The sequence below is a fragment of the Setaria italica genome, chromosome I (genome assembly GCF_000263155.2).
Source record: "Setaria italica strain Yugu1 chromosome I, Setaria_italica_v2.0, whole genome shotgun sequence".
In the NCBI taxonomy this organism is placed as follows: Eukaryota; Viridiplantae; Streptophyta; class Magnoliopsida; order Poales; family Poaceae; genus Setaria; species Setaria italica.
The window spans coordinates 37,925,162-37,938,605 of record NC_028450.1 but is presented as its reverse complement, the minus strand read 5'-3'; the positions used below and the strand labels follow the sequence as shown (position 1 = coordinate 37,938,605).

Below are 13,444 nucleotides of genomic sequence, written 5' to 3'. Positions count from 1 at the left end.
CCCTTCGTCGTGACTGTCGTCCTCGACCCAGATTATTTGCGCGGCGCTTTTTCCCCAGGAGAGACCATCCTATTCCTATCCTACTACATTATTCATCGCAGATAGGCAAGTTCGCAACTTGGTAGTCTGCGATCTTAATCATTTGACTACAGGCAATGAGGCAACAGCAACTCCTCTCTATTATCCACAAAGCCGGCCTGCTAAGTTGACTTGCATGGTTCCAACTTCCAACCCATCATCCAAGCCATCGACGACCTTGCCCCATTCGCTAGGGGGTCGTCGTCCTACTCCATGGCGGCAGCTTGGACCTCCAAAGGAAAGGTACGTGGCGTAGTAGTCGCACGCAAATGAGTAGCTGTAGCTCACCTCAGTGTCGTACTATACTGTCGTTACCGTCACCTCGCTATTAACCAGTGGCCAATGATGCGCGATGCGTGCGATGCATCTATGATCTATCTACACTTTTTCTCAATGCGCTGGGCCCGTGTGCAAACTGAAACTTCTTTGTTTGGTTTCAGTAGCCTACTGGTAGCGATTGTAGCGGTGGACGTGTAGGTCTTTGACAGCAGTAGCACTCGGAGAGTCAGAGTAAATATAGAAATGTTATGTGCCACCATACAAACCAAGTATGCATACATGCATGAGCCATAAGTATATATTTTGTAGCGAACATGATCCCATTAAACCATAGTTTGTGATTTTAGTGATTGAGTGACAACATAGTTATTGGGACTAACAGTTTGTCTAGCATGTATCTTGTAGGTTTTCTAGGTCCTAAGAATGCAAACCAAACTATGATAAGGTCCAAATCATGGTATTTAAGTATTCAAGCTATGGTATTCTTGATATCTAAATCATGGTATTCAAGTATCCAAGCAATGGTATTCAAGTGAATAAGTCATGGTATCTAGCACTATTGGAAAACTTAGCATTCATCCCGAGGCTCAGTACCGGTTGCATTTTGGCCCGGTACTAATGTGATCCTTAATACCGGACCTAACGGCTAGTCCCCGAGGAGCCCCCGTGACCCCTTTAGTACCGGGTGAAGCGGGTACCTCCCCTCACGTGTCAGCCCTCCTTCTCTCTCACCCCACGCTCACCCCCCTCCCCACACGTACTTATCCGCTCATCCCCTCATCCGGTCTCTCACCCGCGCCTCTCTCCCCTACACAGATTGATCCCCTTGTCACCCCTGCCATCGCCACCCCTCTCCTCCCCCCCCCTCGCCCCTCACCTCTTACATGTGGTGAGGAGCGGCAGCGGGGCAAGGAGCGGTGGAGGTAAGAAGGGAGAGCGCAGTGAAGCGGCGGAGGCAAAAAGGGAGGGCCCTCCTCTTCATGTGGGCTACAGCGTAACACCACTCGCCGGGTTGGATTGTCGCCTTGCGGAGGCATAGTGCGATGTAGACGGTGTTGCCTTCGCGGTTGTTACGGCAAGTTGGCAGAGATGGTGGAGCCGGGTCGTAGGAGACGATGGCACCGGGTGTTGGAGGAGAGGAGACAGCGGCGTGGGGTCGAGGCGAGGCGGCGGTGAATGTGTGTCGAACGTGACGAGGGAGGGCGCCTAGGGTTGGATCGGAGGGCCAGAGAGGGAGGCGCGGTCGTCGTAGGAGGTGAGGGATATCTTAGAGGGGATCGATCGGATCAACGGCGTACGTGAGGAGCGCGGCTGCATCGCGAGGCAATGGAGGGACAGTATGCGATCGATGGCGGACCGACGTATCGAAAGGCGATTTGCTTTTTTTACTGTAGAGATTATGGCTCCTAAGATTATAGTCGTGCAGAAGATAGGTTGTTGGAGTGGTGTACGGAACACTGTTATATCATGTGTAAAGCATGATCCTCTTTCTTATGAGTAAAAAAGTGTGGTCACAGATCAAATGATGTCTAGATTCTTCGAGCACGCCATGATGCTCCTTTCTCTCAAACAGTGCCATGAATTCAGTGGCGACGCCGACGGACGGACAGATGGTAGGCCAGCCATGGCGACCGGTTCCCGGCTGCAAGATCGATTAGCGACGGCCCCAAACCTAGGCTAGGAGGCCATCCACGACAGCAACCGGAACAGCAGCGAAGCCATTCAGCGACTGCTTTTAGATGCTTGGGGGCCCTGGAACAATGGCGAACGCCGAGCATATAACGACTCGCTCGATTGTGTCCGATCAATGCGTGATTGGATTCTGCGTTTCTGCGGCGTGAGGCCATGACAGGGAAGACAGTTTTGGGGCATTAAGTGACAGGCATCATAGTATTCTTTGTCTCAAGTGGGTGCGACTGTGCGAACCCTTGGGAGTGTGCCGAAGAATCAAGAGTGCCGGCTTGTTTGTGTGGCTATCTTTTTCTCGGATCCCATGTCCATAAAACGAGCAGTGAATTGTGCATCTCTAATGAGCTAAGTTCCATCCTCCTGCACTTTTTTTTTGAAATTGCGGATCCGGTAGAGATTACCGGGCTTGTATTAATTAATAGAGAAGAGAGTTACAGGCCTAGGCCGAAAAAATTAAAGAAGCAAACTATACAGCAATGTTAAAAAAATGAAGTCACTCCTCAAGCGGACAGATATCGCCCAGGTGTCTTGCACCCGCTAGAATCCAACATCGTGTTTCCTCCTTAATTTTGCGCAGTAGCTGGTCCAAGCTTTTGAGCTTTCGTTGGAAAACTCTTTCGTTGCGTTCCTTCCAAAACTCCCATGATACAAGAATGCTGAGGGATCTGAAATCCTTCCGGAGCGTGCCAGGTATAAATCCTAATTACGTCCACCATTCATTGACGGATGAAAAGGCGGACCAATCCTGCCTGGGTGGTGTGTGTGGCCGTCCAGTCGAAGATTTTATTCCAGAGTCGAACCGTGTAGCGGCATTTGTGCAGCAGCGTTTCATTGTGTGTATGACACGTCCTCCTGCACTGAGATGACAGATTTTGGAACTAACACTGTTCTTCATCTGCATTCTTATTTTTTCATTCCCAAAGAAGAGTATGACGGGCACTTGGGGGAACGGACCACTTAAACGCCTGATGAAGACTTTTGTTAGACGCACGCGGCACACCACTTCTTAATGTGCGTGTTGCAATGGTTACATCACCATGATTGTGTAATCCTGTCTCATCTCACGGAAAGATGCATGTAGAGCCCACCTGTCTGAAATTGTGAGCCTCTAGCTTTGTTAGAAAGAGGTAATGATGGTCTAGCATCCGTCCCAAATATCATCAGGCTCCAACTACAGATGGCTTACTTTAAGCCGCTAGTTGTTGATTCCAAATCCAGTTTTCTTATTTAAATTTTCTTTATGCTTCTTTTGAAGAAAAAATCTAGTGATCGATCCGCCTTTCTCAACAAGGTTTGCATCATTAAGTATCATGCAAGGACAGTGACGGCTGGGTAACAAAATCGATCATGATCACCTAGACCAAGCTACTCCCTTGGACTGGGGAACCAAAATTTACGCAAATCCAAAAAGAAGATGACAAAAGGCGAGCCATAAAGAAGAGAGTAGTATATGCCTGGTAGTATATGGGAATGAGCATGTAGCTTTAAACCAGCTTGGGTTAGATAAGAACATGATGTCGCAGAGCTTTTAAAAAAAAGAGAGATAATGAACATGATGAGGTAGCAAAGTGTTTCAATTGGTGCCGGTTTGAATCGAATCATCGACATGGAGAGAAAGCTACACCTGAGGACCGAATAATGTGGTTCATTTCATCTATATATTTCTGCAAAAGCGCCGATGATTGGTGAAATATTCTGTCACTCACTCATTCATTCAGGAATGGCAACAAAATGCATGCAGCTCAGCTGCAGGCAACAATGAAGATCGGGCAGAAGACACTGTTTATATAGCAGTAGGCACCACCAACTTTTGGAACAAGCGACATCAGGAGAGATACACTTTGCATTGGCACGCACACAGTGTTCGTCCCAAAATTAAGCTCCAGCTCTCTGGCACATTAACAGAGCGAGCCATAATCTACCGTGCCACACACCATCACCAGACACGTGCCAGTGCGTATCGATCAATCGGTACAAGAGAGGCGACGACGACACACACAGAGACATTAAGCTACTATCTTAGTACTGACGATACAGCACAGGTAGAGTGACCGAGGAGTGAGAGTAAGTGATTACTTGCGTGTGTACTATCTCGATATGCTCCTCCGGACACGCATATCCTAGCTGCACCGATCAGACCTGGATGTGGTCGAGCTCGTCGTCGTCCGCCGCGACGGACTGGCTCTGCAGGCGGCGGAGCTTGAAGGAGGAGAGCTTCTGCGGCGCGTCCTTGTTGCTGGGCGCTTCCTCGAAGCGGATGTAGGTGTAGGTCCAGGCCCCGGAGAGCGTGCCGAGGACGGGGCCCAGGAAGTAGATCCACAGCCCGGTGTAGAGGTTGCTCGCCAGCGCCGGCCCCAGCGTCCTCGCCGGGTTCATCGATCCGCCCGACACCGCCCTGCAATCACCACTCGGGGTTTCCCTCGCGTCTCAGTGTCCAGTTCATTCATTTCGTCCATGCTACTACTTGCTACTACCATCTAGCATCTACTGTTGCTATGTCAGTGTGTGACGTGTTGTGCTCGATCGATCTGATCGTTCAGCAGCCGGCCGGCGCACACGATAGGACAGGACAGGGTCAAATTTGCGTAGGAACCAGGTCAGGGCTGGCGTACTAGTGCTATGCTTTGCATGCTGAATTAAAGAATCGTCATTGTCGCCTAATCGTGTTGGATTTTTCTGTTGTTTACTAGTTGTAAGGGGCAAGTGGTAGTTTAGTAATCAGATGATTGACGTGGACCTCTCATCTATTTTCAACGTTGAATTTAACGAATTGTCAGCTTCTAAGCGCGCGTATATATGTATTTACCCTGCGAAGATGGACGTAATGCAAACCGCGGAACCAACCGCCAACCCGGCCAACTCACCCACCTGCATCCACGACAGCACAAGGAGAACACGTCAGGTTGGGTTCACAACGAGAAAAAAAAAAACTTAACAGCTCGCTGTGCCTCCACGACCTGTGAGAGCTCCTGATGACAAACTAAACTTACCGCTCTCGTGTCCGTGGCGACGGCGAGGGTGACGAACATCATGTTGAAGGTCACGATGACCTCGATGACGAGCGCGTGCCAGTGCGGCCCCGTCGGCGTGGTGGTGCCGATCACCGTGATGGGGTGCAGCACCGCCTTGAGCACGAACGACGCGCAGATGGCGCCGGTGAACTGCGCCGCCCAGTAGAACGGGACCTGCCATGCCATGCCATACTCGTCGTCAGCACCCGGAACAGCGTCAGAAAGAGGAAACAGCATCGCGTCCCAAAGATGCATATATATAAAAATCAGATCGATCGATCTTTAGTTATTCTTGGACCCTGGCTGTGTCCGGTGTCCCAGATCGAGCAGCTAGCACACTGCTCCGCACGTGATCTTCCACCTGCGGTCTGCGGACACGGGCTAGGTAGCTGCGGTGCTCGCGGCACATCGAATCGGTTCGGGTCAGCCTCACCCGTCGCCGTGGATATGGCAGCGCAGCGGGCAACTGGGCCAGCCAGCTGCCGGAATAGGGTGCCCGAACCAGAGGCCGGCCGCGCTGCCGTCTCCGGCAGACCGATCCCCAGCGCCGAATATATGTGCACATGCGACATGCCCCGGCGTGTGCGCTGTGGTCACTCCCCCCGCACGGCACCTCTCGCCCGCGGCCGCACGCGTGGCATGCCCACCCCGGCGACCCAACGGCTAACCAAACCCTCGCAGTTGCCCTGCCCCCTGCAGCTTCTGCTCCAGCCGCGGTGGGCTCCCAAAAAGGCCGGGAGCACTTGTCTCCGGCCGTGGGAACGCGGGGATCGTGCCCCGAACCCCGAAAGCGACGTAGCCGACGCCAAGCCGGCCGCGGTTGGTGCATGGCCTGTGGATGGTGATGCATACGCCTTCTGGCCACTAGCTCAAGTACTGCTCAAACTGTCACAGGCTCAAGACTCAGATACTCACAGCAGTAACTGGCATGTCTTTGTCTGTTAGAAACTTTAGAACGAACTGCTACTGCTGCAGCTCGATCGCTCGATCATTAGGCCGGCGGTTTTCGTGCTTGGTTTCGTGTGATGTCGTCAGCTGGGCCCGGTCGTCCCTTCACATGCTGTGCCCAACGTATTGCCTGCCTACATATAGTATAGTATACTCTGCATTATTTGTGTGTTGCTAACGCTGCTGCTAATTGTGCTGGGGCTCCGGGTTTCAGCCAGGCAGCAATCATATTGGACAAGGAAAGGGACGTGTGAGGAGATCAGGAGAACAAGCTAAGCTAAGGTCGCTGCTGCAAGATTCTTAATTCCTCGTGGGCATTATTTGGCTGATGAATATGAAAGATATACGATTGGTTGGCCCGGGACAGCAAGTTACATGAACATATACTGACCAATTGCTTTTGGGTTTTGACTTTCTTTTAGCTCAGAGCACAAGCTAAACTGCAGAATTTGGCATCTACGCGTTAAATTAAACAAAAGTGAATAATCTGGGCCCATGACCACATCCTGATAAGTCTGTGCGACTCAAGTTAAGCCATGTATTTAATTATGCCGTGATTTTGGTTTGTTCAATTCTGAAAAGAGCCCTAAAATAGTTTTAGCTGTGACAAGAAAACCAGGTGACAGATAACCAACTATCCATGTTGGACGGCTTGTTGGTCAGAACAGGCCATTTTGTGCTGGTACTCCTATTTAAATCATACCCTATTGGCATTCAAAGTAGTTGTACATATGCTTGCCAACATCTATCTTCTCTATGACAAAAATATGTAATAGATTGAAATGTTCTAACTATATATACTACATTAGAAAAACTATCGAAATAAGAATGTCAAAAGAAGAAGAGTTCAACAAAGCGAAAGGAATTGTGGGTTTGTTGTTAATTATGTCAGTGACGAGTTGTATGTCAACTCTCAAGTGCATGCCTGTCCTCTGAATGAATCGTATGGCCAACTATGGCTCAATTCTGCTACAAGAAGTACATACGCAGCTGTCGTTGTTCGTGCTGCGCGTGTGCGTACCTGAATCCATGGGAAATGGCGGAACACGGCGAACGCGAGCGTGACGGCGGGGTTCATGTGCGCGCCGGAGATGTGGCCGACGGCGTAGATCATCACCGTGACGATGAGCCCGCCGGCGACCGACTGCCCCAGCTGCGATATGCGGTTCAGGTCACTGGCGCTGATCGCCGCCGCCCCGCACGTCACGAACACCAGCAGGAACGTGGACACCACCTCCGAGACGACCTGCACAGGAGCAGCAAGCGCGCCGCCATGGAAGCACGTACGCATTAGCCCAAAGCTCTCAGGCAGCCATGGACAAAAGCAAGAACAGAATCAACCAGACGATGCAGCTAGCTCTCTTACCTTCTTGAGGAGGTGGGGAGGGAAGAAATCCGCCAGCGACCGGTCGCTGTAGTACATGGGGGGCATGGTGGAGTTCTGCACCGTGGAGATGTCATGGATCTCGTTGTTGAAGTTGGCCCTGGAGTTGGATCTCGAGTTGGTCGACATTTCCGGCGACCGAGCTACGTGCGTGCGTGAGCACACGTGAGTTCCTACTGGGAAGAGGAGGAGCAGGAGGAGGAAGAAGAAGCTCACAGCTCTCTTGCTTTGCTTGCTCTCGGAAGCAATGAGCAGGGAGGTATTTATAGGGAGAGCCAAGTCTGTAAGGAGTGAGCTAGAGATGGCAGGTACACTCTGCCTTTTTCTTAGGCCTACTTGTCGGATCACCAGAGGGGTGCAGTCTTGTTTAGCTCTCCAATCAGTCAAGGATCAACGGATCATCGCCTCCTCTAATAGTTTTCCCATGGCGTTTCCGGTAGTATAATCCTCTTTCGAACACGTTGTCGGATGGGCATTGGTCGAGATGTATGAACTCACATGTTTAAAATTTGCTCTTACTCAGGACAGAAATTCGCGTCATCCCCGTGCCCGTGATTGCGAATAAAAACAATGCTATTTCTGTCTGCAGGTAAAATAATTGCGGTTCTAAATTCGCAAGTATGTATAATATGCTGCAGGATAAATCGCGACGTCGAGGTCATGACGCTGATACGGGGGGTGACGAACAAATTCTAAAATAGGGAGGGGCAGGGCGCTCGATCCCAAGGGAGAAATGCTAGTGTAGGGTCGGATATTTTGATTTTGGCGTCGACGTCCTCACGCCGGACTTGTATAACTTGACATCTCGCATATTCTGCTCGTCCAATACAGGCAGCGTGAGCGATGCAGCTGCCAGGACAAACCGTACCAAAAGTTACCATTGGTCGAGGGGCATCGTCGCTGTCATGGCCTTGCCGCCATTGCCATATCAACGATGGAGCTGCGGCAAGTGAAGCATTTTTCAATTGCGGGGATCGCCAATTCAAATGATGAGCAGTTGTAAATTTGCTAAGAGTGCATTACATTAAGAGTTATCCTAACCACTCTGCGCTTCAGCACGCGTATTGCTCCGGCTAGTAGCTCTGCGCCTCTGCGGATGTGTCTCGAGTGAGCTCAGGCCCCATGCTTGCTACTAGGATGGTCACTGTCAAAACTGAACTGCCACTGGTTTCAAAAACGAAAAGAACAACCTGCCACTTTTGAAAAATATCATGTTCGTTACTTCAGCAATTCCCAGTCCTACGTAGTCTCAACTGATATTTCTCTCCTTCAGTTTTGTCTATTCGTATTTCGGATGCGTACTGGGACAGTAGGACTTCATGTACGGACAATTGTCTTCAGGTTCGGGCTTCAGAGATTCAGAGCTCACAAAATTCGCAGTGTCTGAATTTCATCATTTTTTAGGGCATGTCTATCCTCAACATTACAAAGTTTGAGCAATGCAACAAAAGTACAAATCGACGTACCAAGCTTAAGTTCATCATTTCTCTATTGCACCCCACTGTTGTTTTCTTAGATACTAATGTTACCACCGTGTCGTATCAGTATGCCAACAGAGCCTTGTAACCCATAAACTCATGGAACTTAGGTTCAAGATTTTGGAACCTGACATTTCAGGCCTAATTTGTTGGAGGTAGGCCCATATGGAATTATGGATTATGGACCACCTATGATGTGTCAACAGTTGAAGTACACCCGCATCACGAGTGTATGCCACTTCCCTCGGTGGGCAATTGCAATTGCAAAGCTCCTTTGATGGGGAAGTAGATGGTAGGCACCTGCACTCCGGCATTGGATTGTGATGCGTGATGCCTCGCGAGTCGCAAGGTCTTCCATGCCGTGGCACTGTGCTTTTGAAAAGGAGACGACTTTTTTTTTTTGAAACGAAAGATAATTTTTTTTGAAACGCGAAAAGGAGACGACTTTTGTGATCGCTACAACTCGTTGCAAGTCAGCCACTCAACTCGGGAAAATCCGAAGCCTCTAGATCCCCGTCAGCCTGGCTTTGCAGGCCGACCGCCCATTTACTGAATATCTCGATCAGGAAGGAGATTGCAAAGTACAGATACTGTATTTCTGAACTTGCTGTGAGCATGTGCAAAGAGACTGTATAAAGAGAATGCAGACAGGAAACACTTTCAGGTATCCATACACGTTTAGAATGTGTATGCGTGTGCATACGTCTTTGATTTGTTACAGGCGAAACAGACGGCTCCGCTGAACTGAATCTAACAAATGCGTTAGCATGAAGCCACAAGAGGGAATACCAAACCATGATTCCCTGATTCTCTCGCACCCTGTCGACAGAAACTGAATCGTGATAGCTGACGATAGATCGATCAGATCAGTCGCAAATGCATCCGAACAGGACGCACACTAGTATTATTGATATCTCCGTTGATCATTGCTTTGCTTTGCTTTGTCTGGACTGCACATGCATCAGAAATTCAGATATCGTCACTCCTGTCCATTCATGCTCCTGTAATCAGTCGATCTACAGCTATCCATATCAGCCCAAATTTTAGAGCCAAATGCAGTTCATGTTCCACGCTACACTGTTCTGAGTTGAAGTTCCATTCCAGGCACGACACCTGTGTCATCTGTCACGGCGTGCCATCCAATATCTGCTTTGGTCACAGTAGCGCCCTGCACTCCGGTCATCAGCTCCTCACGTGGCGTCTGATTCTGAAGAAGCATCATTAGCTGCAGAATCACCATCCATGGTTTACCTGCTTTACCCAGGTCCAATTAGTAGGCAGGTTCTTGCAGCTGTACTCGCTCACGCTTGACCCCAGAACTTGGATCCCACCAAACAAGAACCATATCCGTCTGCCAGTCAAATCACCCAAAATCGTGGCGTTAAGCGTCTTAGCATACTGTGCTAGTGTTCAGAATTCAGACACGTAGGGTCACTCTTCTAGGGCAATCCACCACTGTGGTAGATCAAGGGGATCACCGTATCTATTTCTCAAAAGTCCAATTTACGCGTCCAACTTGCATGATAGTTCGATTTCAACCCTGGAGTACAAAACTAGACATAGAGCACCATCCAACTGTTGAAATTCGAGAAATTTGGTTGTCTAGCTGGTCTCACTTTTTTATGTATTAGAAATAATAAAAATCTGATTTAATATATGGAAGTTCATGACTAATTCATTTTAAATTTGAAAAAGATGAAACTTGTCCTTTTTTTCTAAAAATGTAATCTATGTGTTGGTGATCTATTTTGAGTTATTTGGTACCTTTTAATTTTATTCTTGTGCCTATTGTTTTATTGCTCATAGTATGCCATTATTTATTTAAATTATTGTTTTGCATTCTATAAGACCGGAAGATCGAGCAAGAGGATCCAATGGACTACAAGTACACATAAGATCTAGAAGATACACCAAACTCACATATGCCATGCTCCACCGCATATAGATTATATTTTAGGCATTGTATGGCACTATGGCTCGTGTTAATTAGGTAATACTCTCTTCGTCCTAAATTATATGTCATTTTGTCTAAATGCATAATAAAAACTATAAACTTATAAAAGTCAAAACGACCTATAAAACGGAGGGAGCAGGTTTCAAACAAGAGGTTCAAACATCATGCAATCAACTAATCATATGATCAACATAAAGTTGAATGACAAAAGGGCTTCTAACCTAGTGGTTAGAGCACTTGAATAGCACCCAGCAGGTATGGGTTCGACTCTCGTGGGAGCGAATCAAACGAGTCTGGAATAAAAAATTATAAGAAAAATAGGTAGGAGTTTTCCTTGCTGATTTCGGTTTAAAAAACATAAAGTTGAACGCAAAATGGCATAACAGGCATGGCTACAATCATAAAATACTATGAACATGAACAAGAGATCCAAACTATTCCAACATATATATTGCATTTTAAAAAAAATGGTGCTGATTTTTCTGATTCAAATTATGTTAGTTGTAATTTTAGATTAAACCTTTTTATTTTTGGAAAATAAAAAAACACATTTGAAACCTGCTAAAGGAATTTGATTTCAACAGTTGGATGCTGCCCGATGTCTGGTTTAACAGTTCAGGGTTAAAAATCGGGCTATTGTGCACTCATGCTAGTTAATTGGATGGGTCCTTCAATCCTTCTTCTCTGAAATTTTGCTTAAGAAGAGGCCGCGTCCGGGTTCGGGCCCGGTCAGGTATGGTGCTGCATGGCACCCTCTACTACTCGAGCAAGCAAGTGATCGGTCCCATCACCGTGCCTGTTAGCATCCTCCCTAGATTAGATTACAGCAGTAGAAGCATTGGTACATGTTGGCCACTGCTCGCCCGTGCCGTCGCCATAGCCGTGTAGGCGTATATGATTCGGTGCACCGCGAGAGGGTTATGAGCAATGTCGACATGAGAGGAGAGGTTGACATGTGATGGGTAGTGAAGGCCTGATTGCGGAGAACCTTGCTGGTTTTTGACCTAAACGCTAGCCTACGCCCTATCTATCAGGCTGTGAATGCGTCGGTTCATCGGCGGCTGCACCGAATTACGGATGGAAAGGGGGAGCCTTCGCGGCCGGCGGGGACTGGAGAGGGGGACACCTGAAAGCCGGAGAACCTGCCTGATCCTGACGCCGTTCTCGACCGCGCCCGTGGAGGGACGGTCACACTGATTGCTTCATGACTTCATCATCGCGGCCAATGATTTCTCTGGAGCTAGCAGCTCGGGTTGGCATTGGCTGCTCTCGCTAGCTTTCGTCCTAGTGGGTAATGGCCTGGGTAACTAGTGAAGAAATCATCAAGAAGTGCATGCCTTTTAGGATAGGAACGCGAAGGTGACTTCGCCTAAATGCCCGTTTGGTTATTTAGTTCCTCCTAAAATTTTTATTACATCGAATGTTTAGATACTAAATAGGAGTATTAAATATAGATTAATTATAAAATTAATTGCACAGATGGAGACTAATTTGCGAGATGAATCTATTAAGACTAGTTAGTTCATGATTTGACAATGTGATGCTACAATAAACATGTGCTAATGATGGATTAATTAGGTTTAATAGATTCGTCTCGCGAATTAACCTCCATCTGTGTAATTAGTTTTATAATTAGCTCATGTTTAGTCCTCCTAATTAGTCTTCAAATATTCGATGTAACATGGACTATACTTTAGCTTAAGGATCCAAAGGCCCCCTAAGTCGGGTCACTCTGTCTGCAGCTGCTCGTGTGACTGCATTGTTCTGTAATCATAGCAGTTGTACCTCCTGATCGAAGCACCTGTGGGCTGTGGCCGTGGTTAGTTACAGACCACTTGCATCGTACTGACGTACTCTACATTTTATTGAGTACCTGAATTCTCAAGATCCAACCAGCTTAAACAGACGTAGCAATCGGATTGGCTTTTTTCCTGAAAAATAAGTCTTAACTAAGAAAGTATCCAGTTAGTATGGACTTCATGTGTTCCCCATGCAATTCTTGTGCATGATAAATTATTTTTTGGAAAGATCGTGATAAATTATTCAAGATGGCATCATGCTTGCGTGTAGTTATTATCCAATCACGAGCAGCCAGAAGCCACTCCAGGTCGCTCGTGAACATGACAGGAAGCCATCTTGTAATAAGAACCTGTCAGTTGACTAAACCGGCTTCAATTTTCGGCCTCGACTCCAGAAGGAATCGACATTTACACGACAGGGGATCCTTCATGTTGGTGTACTATGTGTATTAGGGCCCAATAGGCCCATGTAAGACATCTACATAGCTACCCTCTAGGGTTAGCCCATAATCGATCTATTACCTTATAGTATGGTATCAGCCTAGGTTAGGGTTAGGGTTACCTGTGACTGGCGCCGCCGCCGCCGCCGCCGTCACCGCCGACGCCGCCGCCGCCGGCCGGCGCCATGGCCGGCGACTCCTTCCCCCCTCCCCTCTCCTCTTTCCCCTCTCTCCTTCCCTCGTGGGCGCAGGTGGCGGCCGCCGACCGGCCCCCTGCGGCCGCGGCTCTGGCGGCCGTCGGGGCGGGCCCTGCCGCCGCCGCCGCCGCCGACGGGGCGGCGGACGGCGCGGATCCCGCAGCCGCCGCCGCCGCCGCCGCCGCTC

General features: G+C 48.6%; 1 protein-coding gene across 1 annotated transcript; it reads right to left on the bottom strand.

Moving 5' to 3' along the window:
• Positions 1 to 3,806: 3,806 nt before the first annotated feature.
• On the bottom strand, positions 3,807 to 7,646 carry LOC101783680 (aquaporin NIP2-1). Its single transcript, XM_004953810.4, has 5 exons — positions 7,372 to 7,646; positions 7,027 to 7,251; positions 5,037 to 5,231; positions 4,853 to 4,914; positions 3,807 to 4,441 (listed from the first exon to the last, which is right to left on the bottom strand). Exons 1-5 carry the CDS (start codon positions 7,516 to 7,518, stop codon positions 4,180 to 4,182), a joined length of 891 nt encoding a protein of 296 aa, XP_004953867.1. The 5' UTR covers positions 7,519 to 7,646; the 3' UTR covers positions 3,807 to 4,179.
• Positions 7,647 to 13,444: the final 5,798 nt, after the last annotated feature.